This window comes from Molossus molossus, unplaced genomic scaffold (genome assembly GCF_014108415.1).
Source record: "Molossus molossus isolate mMolMol1 unplaced genomic scaffold, mMolMol1.p scaffold_m16_p_14, whole genome shotgun sequence".
Classification (NCBI taxonomy): domain Eukaryota; kingdom Metazoa; phylum Chordata; class Mammalia; order Chiroptera; family Molossidae; genus Molossus; species Molossus molossus.
In genome coordinates this window covers 89,314,168-89,332,929 of record NW_023425349.1, presented here as the reverse complement: position 1 = coordinate 89,332,929, position 18,762 = coordinate 89,314,168, and the positions used below count along the sequence as shown (strand labels likewise).

The following is an 18,762-nucleotide window of genomic DNA, read 5'->3' as shown; positions in this document are numbered from 1 at the left end:
AGGCAGAGTCCCAGTTAGCATCAGTAGGGACCACCAGGGGCCAAGGTGCTTCTTTCAGCTTCTGGTAGCCTGCAGGTCCCACAGCCCAGACTCGACAACCACGGCTGTCCCCGAGCTGGCCGCAGCCACGGGCAAGCAGTCCCAAGGGGCTCCAGCCTGGGCCCAGAGCCACCGGGCAGTGCGTGCACAGTCCTGTCCTCGTTTTCCTGCCCTTCCCTCCTATCAGCTTCTCAACAGGAGTGTCCACTCGTGATGATCTGGTTCCCACCAGTTGTTTTCCTAAGAGAAACTGTCACAGTTTGAGCCCTGACACTACTCCCCAGCACCTGACCCAGAGCACAGAGACACGCACCCCTTGGGGAGATACAGTCTGCCTTGTTCATTTTAGTAAACAATTCATTTTAGTACATTTAGAGTTGTTGCACCATTAGCTCCATCAAACTTGAAACATGTCCCTTACTCCAAAAAGACTCCTAGCACCCAGCATATGTGGCTCAGTGGTTGAGCAGAGACCCATGCACCAAGAGGTCACCAGTTCAATTCCCGGTCAGGGCACATGCCCAGGTTGTGGGCCCGATCCCCAGTAGGGGGCATGCAGGAAGCAGCCAGTCGATGTTCTCTCTCATCGATGTTTCTCTCTCTCTAAAATCAATAAAGGAAAAATATTGTTTTAAAAGGAAGCTTTGTCAAACCCAAGGTCATGAATATTCTCACCTATGACTTCTTAAGTTTTATAGTTTTAGCTCTAACATTTAGTTCTATGGTCCATTATAATGAAGGGTCTACATTCAACCTTTTGCATGTGAATATCCAATTACTCCAGCTTCATTTGCTGAAAGGGCAATCTTTTTTTCCGTTGAATTACTTTCCAACCTCTGAGGAAAACCAATTAACCATGAATTTAAGAATTAACTTCAGGATGCCCAATTGTATCACTGAGATAGACAAGTGATAGATAGCTCTAGACAGATCCCTATCCCAGGACAATGCTATCTCGATTCATAGTAAGTTTTGAAATCGGGAAGTATTAGTTCTCCAAATTTGTTTTTACTTGTCAATACTCTTTCTGCTCTTCTGAGTCTGCATTTCCATTTCCATTTTAGCATCAGCTTGTTCATCCTTCACAAAGCCTGCTGGGATTCTCACAGAGACTGCCACATTAGGAACGAGTCTTCCAACACGTGGAATGTCTCTCCCTGTCTCTCTATTCAGATCTCCTTTAATTTATAGATTTCAGGGTAGAAGCTCACACTTTTATTCAGTTTATTCCTAAATATTTTAACCTTTTTTATGCTATTGTGAATGGAATTAATTCCATTTCGGATAGTTCATTGCTATATTTACTGTATATCTAGAAATGCAACAGATTATTAGAGAGATCTTTTATCTTACAACCTTGTTGAATTTTGTCACTGTATTTGTTTTATCTACATTATATATATATACATATATACATATATATATATACATATATATATATACACATATATATATTTTTTTTTTCAAGGGGATATTGGTCTGTAGTATTCTTGTGATGTTTTTGTCCAGTTTTGGTACTGGGAAATAGAGACCTCACAGCATACAGCTGGTGAGTATTCCCTCTCCTGTGTTCTGAGTCTGAAAGACTGGCCTTTCTTTTTAAATGTTTGGTAGCATTCACCAGTGCAGCTCTCTGGCTCTGGCCTTGATTTCATGAAGAGGCTACTTTCCAAAAGTAAAATTCTCTGTTCTACAGAGATTTTCTGTTTCTTCTTGACTAAGTTTTGATCATTTGTCTTCCTAAGACTTATCCATTTCACTTGAGTTGTCCCATGTGTTGGCGTAAAGTAATTAACAGTGTTTCTTTTTTTAAAAAATGTTTTTATTGATTTTAAGAGAGTGATAGAAACATTCATCAGCTGCTTCCTGCATGCCTCCTACTGGGGATGGAGCCTGCAACCTGGGCATGTGCCCTGACCAGGAATCAAACTGGGACCTCTCAGTTCATGGGACGACGCTCAATCCACTGAGCCACCGGATGGGCTCACAGTATTTCTTTATAATTCTTTTCATTTTGGTAGTAATGTCCCCTCTTTCATTCCTGATGGTAATTTGCGTTTCTTGGTTGGCTGGTATAATTAAAGTTTGCCAAACGTGTTGTTTTTTCAAAGACCTAACAATTGGTTTAATTTTTCAGTATTTTTGTTTTCTATTTCACTGATTTCGATGCTAATCTTGATTTTTCCTTCTGTTTGATCTATATTTATTTTGCTCCTTGTTTATAGCTTTTAAGGTGGAAGCACAGACTACTGATTTGAGATCTTTTTAATTTAGATATTTACAGCTATAAATAGTACTGTTTAGCTCTGTCCATTAATTTTGATATATTGTGTTTTGCTTAGCACTTTTAGGACATGATGTTCAATTTATTTTATCAATACCTGTGTACTCTTCACTTATAGATTCTGCAAAAGTCAACTCCCTTTGAGAAAGATAGCAAGGAATTTAATATACGACACAGGCTGCTCATTAACACATTCAAGTTCTGTCTCTTAGATTCTGAAAACCTTAAGCACATTAACAGCTTCCCTTCTCTACCTGTACATTACCATTACAGTCCAGTAACCGGACTGTGGGCTGTCTGGAAAGTCTACACTGATGTGTTTGGTATCAGGCCACTGCACACACACACACCTCTGTCATAATGGTTTGTAGACCAGTTCCAACCTCTTAAAATATATATGAATTCTGTCAAATGCACAGCAAAGGTGGTAATTCAGAGAAACTCCAAGTGTGTATGACAAATGAACTGTGATGAAATACTATTACTTTGTTCCTATTTAGAGTAGTCTCTTTTAATACATAAGTATCTTCCAAAGTTATAAATGATCAACCCACTTCCCAAAGTCAATGTGTGAGAGAATCAGACAGTATCCTGCAGGTGGAAATCATTTGGATATAAGGATGTCCCTGCCTGCAGGATTTTATTGGTTTTGTTTTAAAACTTATTACTGGGAATCCTTTCACGAATAAAATGGAGTAACCTAAAGTGACTTGTGTTCGTTTGTGATGGGACGACCATCACTTGGATGCTGAGACCTGAGGGTTGTTTTCCACCAGGAAGTCTTCCCAATGGCCAGCAGACAAGGGTCACCTAGAACTAACAGCCCGGCCATCAATGGGCAAAATACAAGAATGCCTTGTGCTAATAATCCGAGCAACCTGGAAAACGCTTTCATAGAACTGCAAACAAAACAACTTTAATCATTCCCACAGTTCCAGTCTTTTAAGAATAAGACTCCTATATTGATATAAAAATTAATCTAGAGCTTTGAAAACAGCAGAAGATTCGGTCGAGGTTGTTAGAAATGTAACAGCATGTCCTCATCATCTCCGAGATACAGCCTTGCAAATAATAAAAACTCCGTGACTTTGAAATACCCTTAAGGTCTGAGACTGGAAGTCTCAAACCTCAGTGCACATAACGCTTCTTGGGGTCGATGTGGGGTGCACTGAGGTTTGAGACTTCCAGTCTCAGACCTCAGTGCACATAAAGCTTCTTGGGGTCGATGAGGGGTGCTTCTTTGGTTGCAGTTCCCTGGACCCCAGTTTCACTTGTGTGAAGGCAAGACTTTGCGTTTTAATGACCATCATCCAGAGGGTCAAGCAGCTGATTCTCATACTGCACTGAGACACTAGCGCAAGAATTTCTCATTTTTACAGATCATTCTGAAAGACCATCCATTCCTGATGGTCAACGACATTAATGTGTAATACATTCTTACTTCTTTAACTCCTTTCTGCTCCAGAGGAGTAAATACATTGGTAAGTTACAAGCACAGAGTCAGACACTGAGGAAAAACAACACAAAGAGCTGCCTTTTAAAGATGTAAGGTCCCCGCCCTGGCTGGTCTGGCTCAGCAGTTAGAGCATTGGCCCTTGGACTGAAGAGTCATGGGTTTGATTACCAGTCAAGGGCATGTACCTGGGTTGCAGGTTCTATTCCCAGCCTGTCGGGCTCATGCGGGAGGCACCCAATTGTGTCTTTCACATCGATATTCCCCCACCCCCTCTCTCCCCCACCTTTCATTCTACCTAAAATTCAATGGAAAAATAAATAAAAATATAAGCTACCAACTGAACTTTCTGCATGAGCCCATGACGGACAATTAAAAGCATGTGAACTGCTAACAGGAAGGGAAATAAAGGTGTGAGAGTCTGACGGGGACTAATTTGTGTAACAGAAATGGTCATGTCGGCCAACAGGCCACCTGGGCTGGCCAGCTGCTTGTTTCTCTGCAATCCCAAGTCACCAACGTGGGTGGCAGGTGGGAGGGGACGATGAGACCCTCGGGCTGCCCAGGCACGGGAGAAAGAAGTCCCGTGCTGGACAAGAAGTGACCCTAACGGTCATGGCAAACCTTGCAACCAAACACCCGCTGGGCCCAACAGTCACGCAGCACCAACTCCTAAGGGCTGCGTGGCCATGGGGTCCAGGTGCGGCTGCTCTGCTGGCGAAGCCTCTTCATGGCCTGCACCCATCAACCACTGAGTGTGACTGAGATGGTGATCACACGGATCCTGGGCACCAGCACGTTCTCTCGCTGCTCCTCCCTCCAGGAAGTCGCCTGAGGGGAGGCTGGGCAGGAGGGGCCTCAGGGGCCATTCTGCCTTTGAGGTGTGTCATCTCAGTGCCCAGCTGACAGGATGCACACCAGGGATGACACACACCACCGGCCACCAGGCGTGGGCTGCTCCTGGACTTGACAGCAGGACGGTGACAGCACCGACACTCAGGTGGCTGGTGACACCAATCAGGACCAAGAAAGGCCATGCAGTGGTCAGAGCCCCTGGTGGAGGATGGCACAGCGGAGGTCCCCAAGCCTACCTGGTGCCCATCCGAGTGCCCAGCTCACACTCTGCGGGCACTCGGAAGCTGGTGGCACCTGGCACTGGACTGTGGGAAGGAAGATGGGCGCTCAGAACTGGGCGATCGGCTCAGGGTGCGTGTTCACATGCTTGGTCTCCTGGGCACGCTCTTCAGTGCTGTCCTCCCCTATCTCCCTGGGGGCGGGGTGCTGTTTTCTCAAACTCACTGAAATCCAGCATTTTTCAAAAGGTTACTCTAGATAGTACTTCCCAGTGAACACGGATGTATCCATCTAAAAAATTTCATGACACAAGATTCCCCAAATCTTCTCTTTAAGAATCATAAAAGGAAAACCAGCCCAGCCAGTGTGGCTCAGTGGTTGAGCGCCAACCCATAGACCAATAGGTCGCCGGTTCGACTCCTGGTCAGGGCACGTGCCCAGGTTTCGGGCTCAACCCCCGGTGGGCGGCATGCAGGAGGCAGACAATTGATGCTGATGTTTCTCTCTCACTGATGTTTCCATCTCCCTCTCCCTTCCTCTCTCGCTAAAATCAATAAAAATATATTTAAGAAAAAAAAAGAAAGAAAACCAAGCACAAAATTATATTAACATGGTCCTTAAAAAGGATCTTTAATAAAGGAATGACAATTTTACCTTATAGACATTATGGTTTTACAATGTGCAAAGGTATATTGGTAATAGTTATAAAAATGACTTCACGCCTGGCCAGTGGATTGAGCATCATCCCATGGACTGAGAGGTCCTGGTTTGATTCCCGGTCAGGGCACATGTCCGGGTTGTGGGCTCGATCCACACTGGGGGGGCATGCAGAAGGCAGCCAATCGATGTTCTCTCTCACATCAATGTTTCTACCTCTCCCTCCCTTCTGAACTCTCTCTAAAAAAAATCAATAAAAACATACTAAAAAAAGAACTTGATTTTCTTAGAAAAATTAACAATTAGTCTCAGAATAAATCAACTATAAAGGCCTCTCAAACCAATTTTGAAAAATTTTTGATTTTTCAGTTCAGTGTTCAATCTGCATATAAACTATTTTTTTTTTTTTTTTATCCTCACCCGAGGACATTTTTCCAATTTTTGTTCAGGTAGAGTGGGAGGGAGAGAAAGGAACAGAGAGAGAGAGAGAAAAACGTCGACGTGAAAGGGACACATCGAGTGGTTGCCACCCGCACGACTGACCAGGGCCGGGGACAAACTGCAACCGAGGTACATGCCCTTAGCGGGAACCAAACCCGGGTCTCTCTGGACTGCAGGCTGACACTATAACCGCTGAGCCAAACCGGCCAGGGCTGCATATAAACTACTAAGTAAAGCTAGGACTCTCGAGCCCTCAGGTAGCTCAGTTGGATTGAGCATCGTCCTGACAGGCCTGGGCTGTGGCTTCTATCTCTGGTCAGGGCGCAAACAGGAAGCAAACAATGAGTGCAGAGATAAGTGGGACAACAAATCCATGTTCCTCTATCGCCCTTTCTGTCTCTAAAAATCAATTACAAAAGAAAAAACAAAAAACCTAGGATTCTTTCCATGGTGTAATGAAAACATTAAAATACCTTGGCTTGGCCCTGGCTGGTTTGGCTCAGTGGTTAGGACGTTGGCCAGCAGACCAGGGAGCCATGGGTTCGATTCCAGTCAAGGGCACGTACCTTGGTTGTGGTTCATCCCCGACTCTGATGGGAGTTGTGCAGGAGTCAACCAGTTGATGTGCCCCTCTCACATCAATGTTTCTCTCTCTTGCCCTCTCTCCCTCCCTCCCACTCTCTCTGAAGAGAAATGGAAAAATATCTTCGGGTGAGGATTAAAATCAATCAATCAATAAATAAATAAAATAAAATACCTTGATTTATGATACATAAAGCTGGTCTTTCCCACATGTGGTAGAGATAAGAATAGAGTCTTAAAAAAAAAAAAAAGGCACCCAGAGCCTTGTTTAGTTGGGTGATTCACCCAATTACAGTTTAGATGGGTGTCGTCTGTCAAGCACACCTGGCACTTCACCCTGTCCAGCAGGGTACCGTAACTGGAATGGGTTTAAATAGGATAACGTGCCAAATAATTGTAAGGTGTTTCACATTATGAAATCATAGAAACTAGGAAAAAGGTTTGGATGGCAACAGGAAACAACTTGAAACATCACCTTGCAATTCCTGATAAACTACAGGACAGTGTGACATAAATCCGAGTGGCCGCAGGTGCGGCGTCGGACGGGCTGGGCCCTGACCGGGGAGAGCGAGGTCCCTGCCGCTCACCGGGGGGCCGTGGGGAACGGCCTTGGTGGACCCCAAAGCACGTGCGTTCTGTGGGCTAGCGGTCAACTGCGAGGTTAGGACTACACTGAGAATACGAAGCGACTGCCGTCCTTGCTGTGCTCTCTGAAAGCCAACCACACCACCCTGCTTTCACAGAGAACTGAAATGCCCGAGGCAGCTGAGGGTGAGCCCTCCAGGGAGCACGGCACAGGGAGGAGACCCGGGCTCGTCACAGCGCTGTCCTCGGCTCTGCCTTCGCTTTCCCAGGGGGGAAACGTGCTCCTCACACCCACACCACTTCCCCAGGCGCGGCGGAGACACTCGGGCCGCGGTCCAGTGACGCACTGGCTTCCAGTCACCTCTCCTGGCGGCCTCGGTGGTGATTTCTTTTGAGTACACGTGGAAACAAAGATTCTGTTGCAAGTCAAATAAAGCAGCTGGCTCTGCTTACAAAGAGCAGGGGAACCGATGTTAACTACTCATACCACAGATTTGATGATGGGATGGTACAAAACCTACCGTGATTTTTAGCACCTGCAAGCTGCTCCCCTTAGAAACATAACCCACTTTTAACACATCTCAAGAGGGGCGACTTCAGATTACAACAGGAGAGGAACGGTCTGCCTCACACACCATGCCAAGGCCTAAGTAGGGGTGGAATGCAGTGATCACCGCCCCCTAGCCCGCACGCACACAGCTACAATTCACTGGGCATAACTGCCTTTTTACAAGACAGCTCCCTGTTGTGGCAGCAATGTGTTCTGAAAGCAGACCCACTATTTAAATCACTACCAACCGGACCACTGCCTGGAGTTGCAGAGTCGAGTGACACGCGTCACAATGGCCAGGAGCGCTTGTGACCACTGTGATGTGAAAACTTCACCAACACTTATATGCGAACCTTTATTCGAAAAGATTGGATTCAGAGTCTAGCCCTGCTACAATAAAACACAAAAAGTGGACAGAACATCCCACTAACATGTCAAGAGTGCTATTATTACAATTTTTATATATGCGGGAGACACTGGTTTTCTGAAAGCAAACGAAAAGAAATGGAAATCTTCCTGGTGTTATATAATAAATGAAAGTACGTGGAACTGAATTACAATAGAAAAATCAAAGCAAAGCCTTAAATAACGGGGCCGCTGTCTGTGTCCGGCACCACCTCCTTGCCAGGTGCCGCGTGCAGGTGACCAGTCCCCTCTGCACCGGGCTCAGGTGTGCACCATACACGTGTCCAGCATCTCACTGCAGTCACAGGGCCGATGCTCTCCACTCAGACAAGGAAAACAAGTAAGAAGGGCTAACTCACTGCCTGCACCGCACCGCGGAAGTGGGCTAACTGGCCTGGAACCCACGAGCTGGCTCTTCTTCCAACATTCTCCTTACTACACTATGTTTATCCCTCTGATACCAAAATAAAGCATCAGTGTTATTTAAAGATTTAGTCCGGTAGGTGTGGCTCAGTGGTTGAGTGTCGACCCTGCACCAAGAGGTCGCTGGTTCGATTCCCGGTCAGGACACATGCCCAGGTTGTGGGCCCGATCCCCAGTGAGGGCGTGCAGGAGGCGGCCAATGGATGTTCTCTCTCATCCATGTTTTTCTCTCCCTTCTTCTCTCTCTAAAATCAATTTTTAAAAAAAGATGAATTAGCCTGTCAAAAGTAATGTCCTGCCAATAAGATTTCTTTTCTACTGTGGGGTTAACAGTAAGAAAGCCCAACTAAATTTTAACAGGGTGTCATAGGCTGAATTGTAATCCCTCAAATCCACATGTTGGAGCCCTAACCCCTGGTACCTCAGAGTGTGACTGTATTTGCAGGCAGGGCCTTTAAAGAGGGGACTGAGTGGCCCCTAAGCCAGCATGACTGTGTCCTTGCAAGAAGGGGAACTAGGACAGAGACACACACAGAGGGAAGAACTTGTCAGGACAGGAGGAAGACAGTCATCCGCAAGCCCAGGAGAGAGACCCAAGGAGAAACCAACCCTGCTGACACCTTGACCTTGGATTTTCCGCCTGCAGCTTGAGTGAATAATGTCTGCTGTTTACACATGCTGTCTGTGCTGTTTGTTACAGCAGCCCAGGCGACTGGTACGCGCGTGCAGAATTTTATCACAAAGCACTCCTTCAGTGGTCTACCACAAATGCTTAACCAGAGCACACCATTGCCAACCAAAAAAGGGCCAGTGATGATGGCTGAACATTTCTGTATTATTTCTGAATGTATGTGAATTAAACAAACGGACCTCCTAGTTTCCTGTGCCCTGGTGTTTTCTCCCCCTTCAAACTGCTCAGAGGTGGTTACTGAAGTTGTGAGACAATGCAGACTATGAACTCCATCTGCTCATACGTTTTTCAATGTTCAACAGTCTCTTTTCCCCTGCAGGACTGTTCCAAAAAGACCACAATCTTGTCCCTCCTAATGTGACCAATCAGACTGGGGCAAATTAAGACACAAACCCAGTGGTTAAAACTACTTGACCACAGTATTATAGGACAACTCAAAGTAACATTATGGTAAAAACAACGTCCCCAGTAAATAACAGACACAATAAACACACAGTCCACAACAAGCAACACCTTGCAGAAAAAAGGCCTGTCGCCAGGGGCCACTCTGCTTTTCTGGTGGGAAGGCCCACCGCCTATCACATATGTGTAGCAGAGCACGGACAGTAACTACCAGATGTCTTGCAAAACTGCTAAGAGATGATTTCAAGGCCAAAGCTTTCATGCTATTTTCACAATCTCTATCTGAAGACAACTGAGAATGCTGAAGTTCCACCAATTGGTGGGAGACTCGTGCTAACGTCAAGGTTTTCCAAGGCCTTCCCCTGTCCTTTGCTCAGCATCATCTGCTTCATCACAAAGACACAGAATTTTAAAGTCCCATGCCTGTGCCAGTCCTATACAGGACTTCACGTAGTTCACGCTACTTCGAGATCGTTTGCTTCCCCGAACGCGGCTTCTCAAACATACGTGAAAGTTAATGGAAGAGGAAGAAGATAGAAGCGGAGGCAGGAGTCGGGCCAACAATGCAGGTGGCAGCTTACTGACCTCCTGCCAACAGCCAATGTGAAAGAGAAATGCTTGGACAGTGCCTGCCTGTACTTCAGCGCCCCCATCACCACCTGGCCCAGTGCCCTCACGTACAAATTAAGCAGAAAAAAATGCAAAGCCCTATTTATGCAAAATCATCTGCCATGGCAATACCCAAAAACCATCTGCCACTGAGTTAACAAAACTTGAGGATTTTAAGGCAAATATAAGGGCAGAGACTAAGAATGTCTGGCAAAATAATTTAAAGGCTCACCGAATTCTCTGGAACATAGCAGACTAAAAACAGACTTACAAATACATGACATAAAACAAACTAATTACTATAAACATTCTGAATAACATTTTGTGCTTTGGACATAAGAAGTCAAGGTTGTATAAAATTATTAATTTAATGACATTTAAAAGTGTCTTTGAAATAGAAAATAGTATCTACATTCTTATAACGAAAATTATTTACATTTCTTTGGTATACTTCTCCCCAAAATTAAATATTTATTTCTGCAGGAAAAAAAGTAACTTTGGGTTCTAATTCTTATCATATAGAGACATAGATTCCTACATTCTAGTGACTAATACAAAACTTTTACTAGGCACTTTGGAAATAAAACGTCCTTGCTATCAACTTATGATAATTAAGGTTACAAAAAGTGCCCACAGAAACTGGACTCCAGACTATTCCAACCATGCCGAGGTGATGTCCCGCGAGGCCCAGACAGCCGCACCGGGTCAGTCCTGGCGGCCTGTGCCACCCTCCACCCCTCCTCCACCCCTCCGTCCTCACCTGCAGCACAGGGCGGAGGCGTGCCTTCCTCGCAAGGCGGGCTCGGCAAGGCCCTTCCGGAGCCCCGTCCCCCGCTGGGGCGGCGCTGAGAAGAAACCAGAGGGCGCCGCACCGCAGTTCTCTAGCAGTGATGACTGCTCAGCAGTTCACAAAGCGCAGTCAGCAACCACCGGCATTCAGACAGAACCTGCTCTGTTATTGGGGGGGCGGGGGGGGGTTCCTGAAGATCAACCCAGGGTGAGCACCTGTGCTCTCGGCTCTGCGTCCCGTGCTGTGCGGCACTAGCCTCCCTCAGCCACCTGGCCTGACCTCAACCGCAGAATCCGTAAGCCCCACTCAACAAGAAAACACTAAAACAAAACAAAACAAAAACCCGAACCTAAAGGCACATCATGAACTCGACCTTCTGCCTCCCTGACGGGAAGTACCCAGTAGATAACAGTGCAGACAGGTCAGTCGTACCGACATTTCTTTGTCCTTGCCACTGAGATGAAGACTTTTCACTACCGGATCCCACGGACTGGTATTTAAGTATTCATAAAGCATAATAGGCAGCATACAAAGCAAGAATAGATGTGAAAGTATAAAATACATATTTAATTCTATTTAAAACAAGTTAAAAATCTTATGATAAATTAAAATTTCTCATTAATGGCAAATCACAAACTTTAATATCTGGAACTCTATAATATATCTGGGATACTGATTAATGCCCCCTTTCCTTTCAGGTATTATTAAATATCATTCAAATAAAACTTCTATTTCTGTTTCTATGTATATCTGACATTTACATGTGGTGAAAAGGGGTAAAAAAGGTTACTTAAAATCTTAACGTAAACTTTAAAAACTGTTTTCAGAAGCAGGTTTAACACATCACATTTTGCTCATGAGCACAAAATTTACAGTCAAAAGTTGCACATAAAGGGTTTATTTTAAATGTTTTAAGGATAGGATAGAGTTACATCATAATTATAAAAATTACTTACAGAATTAACAGATTTATATTGTTTATACTTCTAAATGCAGAGAACAGGGAACTGTCTACACATTGTATAAAATAAAATTAAAATTAAGAATGAATTCAAGCTTGAAAGATGAGGTCATTGCCTAATTTTAAGATGCGAACACGAGACCTCTGAACTATACACATTCATTCAAACTGCACTACGATGATGGAAAATACAAAAAGCGCAGCATTTCCAAGGAACCACAGACATTACGACCATAATTATTTGTTCCTGTTTTGTCTTTGGAGAACTTTCTTTCTTTCGTTCTTTCTTTCTTTTTTTTTAAGACAATCAGCTTAAGCATGTTTTCAGGCACTACAATTTGTGACAATCAAAACAGTCTTCTAATGGGTCCACAGCGTTCAGAGATTCAAGCCCAATGCACTTCGGGGTTTGGCACATAAAATAATAGAAATGAAATCCGGTTCAGAGGTAACTGTGATTGCTATAAGATGCACAGTCCCTTCAAATGCTGCATGACACATACAACTGGAAAATCACCTCCTGTTGGCACTACATTTGCTTCACCAGTGCATTTTATCCTACAACCACTAAAACAGCACAGTAAGCAAATATACAAAAAACTGAAAACAAATAAAACCAAAGATAAAAAAACAAAAAAACCTAAATACCTTTCACATGCATTTTTCGTTAGTTACATTGAACATTCTACTTAGGATAGAGCATGCAAAAAAGATGGTCTGCGTTAAGGTTTCCTTTGAAGCTTCACGTGGCAGCCAGACATCACACACGCACACACGACACAATAATACTAGCGCAGGTCAATGAGGAAGGCCAATACATTTTATACAGACTCATGTCTTGTGTTGTCACAAGTCCCATGATAATTGTGGAAATTAATGTTGGATTCCCAGAACAGGGAGCCAACATTCAGATACCAGGAAAACGCAAGCAATGCATGCAGATCTGAAACATGAGCCTCACACGAAGCCTGGAATACTCGGCTAGGGAACAGGATTAGTCACAGCGTCAGTAAGTGTGGTTTAAGCCAAAGAAAAAAAAGAAGGATGGAAAAACAAACAGAAAAACCCTTCCCCTTCCCCTTCCTTTACCCCTTAAAGGCAAAAAATGGAACAATAATTAAAATAACAATAATCACTTGTTGCATTCATCTAGAGTGGCAGATCATGTGGTCTTGAAGTTGCTAAAGATACTTGCAAAAAAAAAACCACAATGCAAGTCATTAGGTAATGCCAGAAATGTTTCCACTGACCCAACCCTCGGACACATCCAGAGAACTGTTTTTCAGCCCAAAGTCACTGTGCTGCGTTTGTGCAGTGCACACACTGGACACACTCCCTCTCTGGGCCATGTGTCCACCTGGGTCTGGGGAGCGGGGCTCAGCCTTAGGTTCACATGCAGGTACTCTTACAAGAGCCACTGGAGAGCAGCTGACAGATGTGCACATGACACGGGTTCAAACACAGGAGGAGCATCTAGGACTTGGGTACTCACTGCATGGAGAAGCTCGCCCTTAGCCGTGGCGATGAGGCGCTGGACACACTGCAGGACACGTGGTGTGTCCCTACACGGTGCGAGGGGCTACCGTCCACAGCACCAGGCGCAGCCTTCCTGGAGGCGGAGTGGGCATCACGCAAACCACACGTGAGACCGTGACACTACAAAATCTCTGACGTCGAGGACGGCCATGATGAAGGTCGCACGAACTTCCGGTGTTTGACTGACAGCATGAGCACTTAGCCTTCTGCCCGGATCTTAGGCTAAGATTTCCACTCCCCCCAGGAGCCTGGTTTCACACACGACCTTTATCCTAGCTTTCCAAGCGCCAGGGCTCATCTAAAACTAAGTGACAGACCGATGTATTGCTGCTACACCAACCACTTCTTCAGTTAAAACCACCTTGAAGGAGTAAGCCGGGGAAGAATGCTGTGGCTAAGGACTGCTATCGGTCACACCATGAATGAACATGTGCGACAGGGTCCAGAGCAGCAGCACACTGTAGCAGAACATACAATACCCTACAGGTGTGTCAGGGATTTCAGCTGGTATTTGTCTAGACATTCTTTGTGGGAAAAGCCAGGGGGAAAAAGCCTTTGGACCATAATCATATATATCAGTAATAATAATAATAATAAAAATACAAGTGTCCCAGAGAACTTGTTAGAGGGCAACATCGTCATTCTTCAAATTACATTATTAATATAAAAGCACTATATTCTTCCAGGACCATACCACATACACACAAATGACTATTGTACTGTTGCTTTTAAACCTGTGTACCAAAATACAGATCACTGATTTGCACAAATAATGCACCCAATGTGCGTCCAAAATACACTAGCATTACACGGTGTGGACCAAGCACCTGGGCTTTGCTTAAAAAAAAAAAAAAAATGATGATAAAATATGTAAACAAAAAATGTCAAAGCTTAGAGTTAAAGGCAGCCTTTTATCCAGATTTCTGTTTTATAAAGAGTTATTCAAATCTGGACTTATGGTCTAAAGCCTCAAACTGAAAAGGTGCTCTGAACTCTGACTTCTGAAACAAGCTGAACATCCCCATGTGCTTCCTGTGCCCAAATTTAATTTTAAATAAACAGCAGTAATATATTAAACATGACTGACTTGGGTCAAGCACTCCTGTTAAACTGGAGAAAATCATTTAACCCCCATCCCGATCCACAAAGAAAGGACTGCCAATAAAGTGTTTGTGTGTGTGTGCGCGCGCGCACGCATGTGCACACGAAGATCAATGTGTGTGTGCATATATATCATATATGTATACACACAGATATAGATAGGTAGATATTGATACATACAAATCTCCAAAAAAAAGCAGTAACAAAAATACCAAACTACGCTTGCATCGTGGCAGCAGGGCAAGAGTGTTATCAGCGAAGGGGAATGGATGAGATCCAGTACAGTTTCAATTGACTATGACACTAGCTTAACTTTTACCAAAATTGCCTGTAATTCCCCTCCAAACTGACAGACTTCTTTTAAGAGGAAGGAGTTCCTTACACAAGATGCTTTGTGTTCACATAAATCTGTACTATTCAGAACAAAACCAGTTCTGCTGGCAGAGATTGTGGGTTCGCAGGGACATTTAAGCTTTCATTAAACTGGAAAGCAATCAAGTCTTTATGTCTACAAATTATACATTTAATAGTTCCACAAATTTGGCAAAGTTCATGACGACATCTAGGATGTTTTCACCAAATCGTAGACATAAATATGGAAATCATCATCAAACTTGATGAAATAGACAGACGGTTTGGCTTCTACTTGGTGGATGACCATGCCAGTCCTTTTAGAGCCATCTTCTTTGGCATATTCCACTTGTTTGCCTACCAGGCTGTCCACAACTTCTCCCGGTTCCCTTTCTGCTGGAGGTGAATCATCTATATGTAAATAGTGGGGAAAAAAATGTATAGCCAGTTTTTAGATACATACCAACTCACATGTCTATTTTAACAATTAAAGAAATGTTAATACTCTGAGTTCATCTTAAGACCAAGGCAGCCAACCTTCTCAAGGGCCAAACAATAAATACAGCAGACTTGAGGCCGCATGACCTCTGCACGGACTGCTCGGCTCTGCTGTGTGGTGTGAGAGCAGCTACAGATGACACGTAAATGACTGGTGTGGCTGTGTCCCAGTAAAACGTCAGGCACTGCCCTGGCTGTACAAGTGGTTCAGTCAGCTGGAGCATCGTCCCATACACCAAAAGGCTGCAGATTCAATCCCTAGTAGGGGTGCGTAAGGGAGGCAACTAGTCAATGTTTCTCTCTCACATCGGTGTTTTTCTTTCTCTCTCTCTCTCCCTTCTTCCCTCTCTAAAATCAATAAAAACAAAAAATAAATCTTAGGGTGAGGACTGAGAACAAAAACAAAAAACAAACACACAAAACTTCATTTATAAAAACAGTGTGCTGACCCCTGAGATCTAGACATGTAAACAAATTTAAGAGTCATAACGAGAAATTCATTTGGCTCATGTTTAATTATGGCCCTAATTACCTGAAGAGGTAAGGACTAAATAAAGAAAAGGGCCAAGAAAAAATCTAGATAATTACATATCTTCTTAAAAATAAGTGTGACTTACTCTGAAGTAGTATTCAAAGCAGACAATACCTACTGGGATTACTGAGAATACGCTACGCACTTAAAATGCCTCGGTGTCCTGGTCTTAGAGCTGCTCTATCTTCAACTTTACTGCATTACATATCATATTCCTAACCCAGTTCCAAAACAAAAGAGATGTCTACAATATATTAAAGAATTGGACACCTGAAACCTATATCATTTTATTAACCAATGTCACCCCAATAAATTCAACATAAAAGAAAAACAAAAGTTTTCCTATGGCTTAAAAACAGGTGCTAGTGAACTGCAGCCCCAGACCAAGGACAGTGGGCTCTCTGGGGCTGGCTGGAGCACCTGTGCTGTGTGAAAGGTCTGCAGGAAAAGCTAAGTGAGAGGACGCAGACCACCACCACCATCAGAGAAACAGAGAACAAGAGAAGAGGGGGGAATGGAGCTAGGCAGTTAACAGCTCTGTTTTTAGAAGCCTCTTGGCCCTGAAGAACTGCGGCCTTGCTCAGGTGGCAGCAGGGGCAGGGCCTGCAGGTGGGGCAACCAGACACCTGGTGTGCTCAGGACAGCCCGGGCTTAGGGCCGCCGCCCTGGCACAGTGCTTGGCAGCATATCGTTCAGTTCTCACAGTGTCCTGGTTGGGTCATTGTCATGCATTTATGTTAACCACAGTTTGCATCTCTGATTATAACAAATTCTCCCACTGAACGACACATACAAACCCTGTTCTGATTTCTGGTCCCGAGAGTCACACAAAATACCACGAAAAACCTGAACACAAGTCGTCGGTCATTCTTTTACACAAGAAGTCAAGAGGAAACTAAGCTGACCTCTTCTCTTCAAACACACTTCTCCCTGGAGCAGCAGCACCGCGCCTCCCCTCTCACGGCCCCTCGCGTCTACAACGGAACCCGAGAGCCCGAGCCCCCGACATTTCACAGCAACACGAGCAAAGCAGCCAGGGGCTCCGACAGAGGCCGCTGCAGAGCTCTGGACTCAGCACCCACACTATCTGCGACGTGCACAACCCGCCACAGCACTCACAACTCTCAGCAGTCCGGAGAGGAGAGAGGAGAGAGGTGTGGCTGGGAGAGGAGCTGGGCAGTGTGCAAATGACCTCACACTTTCTATCATCAAGTCCACAATACTCACTTTGACTGAATATATCTCTGCCAGGAAAAAATAAATAAATAAACTTCATACAGGTTGGAGAAATGCTTTTAAGGAATGCTTTCATATTAATTCCTGTTTATAGAAATACTTTCCATTACACATTTATAACAAACATACACAAACATTTTTTAAAAATCTGGAAGGCAGAAAGTCAGGGCTGCCTGATGAAGGCCTAAGTAGGTTCACTGATGGACTTGTTCACAGGAAGAACTGGAAAAAGGGGAATAGACGCCCTGGCCAGGTAGCTCAGTTGGTTAGAGTGTTATTCCTATATGCCAAGGTTGCGGGTTCAATACCCAGTCAGGGAGGCATACAAAAATCAACCAATGAATGCACAAATAAGTGGAACAACAACAACAAAAATCCATGTTTCTCTCTCTGTCTCTAAAAATCAATAAAAACAGAGGGACTAGAGATGCTGTCACATGACTAATATAGTGAATGTCTGTCTGTCCAGAGCTCCATGTGTATGAAGAAAGGATATGGAATAATTTTAAAATGAACAGGCTAGCTCTGGCCGGTTTGGCTCAGCGTTTGGAGAATCAGCCCACACACTGGAGAGGCCCACTAAGGGCACGTACCTCTGTTGCAGTTTGTCCCCAGTCCCAGTTAGGGTTGTGTGGATGGCAACCACTCAATGTGTCTCTCTCACGTGAATGTTTCTCTCTCTCTTCCTCCCTCTCTCCCTCTCACTCTGTCTGAAGATAAATGCAACAAAAATGTCCTTGCGGGAGGATAAAAGAAATAGTAATAGAAATAAAGTAAAATAAAATGAACAGGCTAGTTCAATTCACAATATTATTAAAAAGAATAAAATACTTATGAATAAATTTAACAAAAGAAGTGCAAAACTTATACTCTGAAAACTCTAAGGCACTGTTGATAGAAATAAAAAAATCTCTGTAGATGGAAAAACATCCCATGCTCACGGTTAGGAAGGCTCAACACTGTCAATATGGCAATACTTCCTGAACTGATCTAAAGATCCAACATGATCCCCATCAGAGTCCCAGCTGATTTCCTCGCAAAAACTGACAAGATGATTCCAAAATTCATATGAAATTTCAAGAGATCCAGAATAGCTAAAACAATCCGGGGTAGGGGATATTCACACTTCCGGATTTCAAAACAACAGAACCAAGTATAACCAGACAGATAGCAGATGGAATGAAAGTGGAGGGCAAACATACCCATACATCCATAGTGAAATGATTCCCAACAAGGCTGCCAAAACCATTCACTAGTGGAAAGAACCCTGTGCTTTGTTTTATTTTTCAAAAACTGGTGCTGAGACAACTGTCTTGTCACATGCAAAAGAATAAAGCTGAACCCTTGAGCCACATCATAAGCACAAGTTAACTAAAAAATATCAAAGATCTAAATAGAAGTGCTAAATACCTACATGTAAAACTTAAGACTCTTAGAAGAAAACACAGAGGAAGGTCTTCACAGTCTTGGATTTGGCAAGGGATTACAAAATACAACACCAAAAGCACAGATAACAAAGGAAAAATAGGTAAAATGGACTTCAGAACACCAGCAAGAGAGTG

General features: G+C 44.1%; 1 protein-coding gene across 1 annotated transcript in view; it reads right to left on the bottom strand.

Annotated features, from left to right (window-relative positions):
• Positions 1-11,913: 11,913 nt before the first annotated feature.
• The window catches only part of SPIN1 (spindlin 1), an 87,947-nt gene continuing 81,098 nt past the window's right edge, over positions 11,914-18,762 (bottom strand). The window contains exon 6 of the mRNA XM_036261365.1: positions 11,914-15,345. Coding sequence (XP_036117258.1) covers positions 15,146-15,345 — 200 coding nt within the window. The 3' untranslated portion in view covers positions 11,914-15,145. The remainder of the gene's footprint in view (positions 15,346-18,762) is intronic.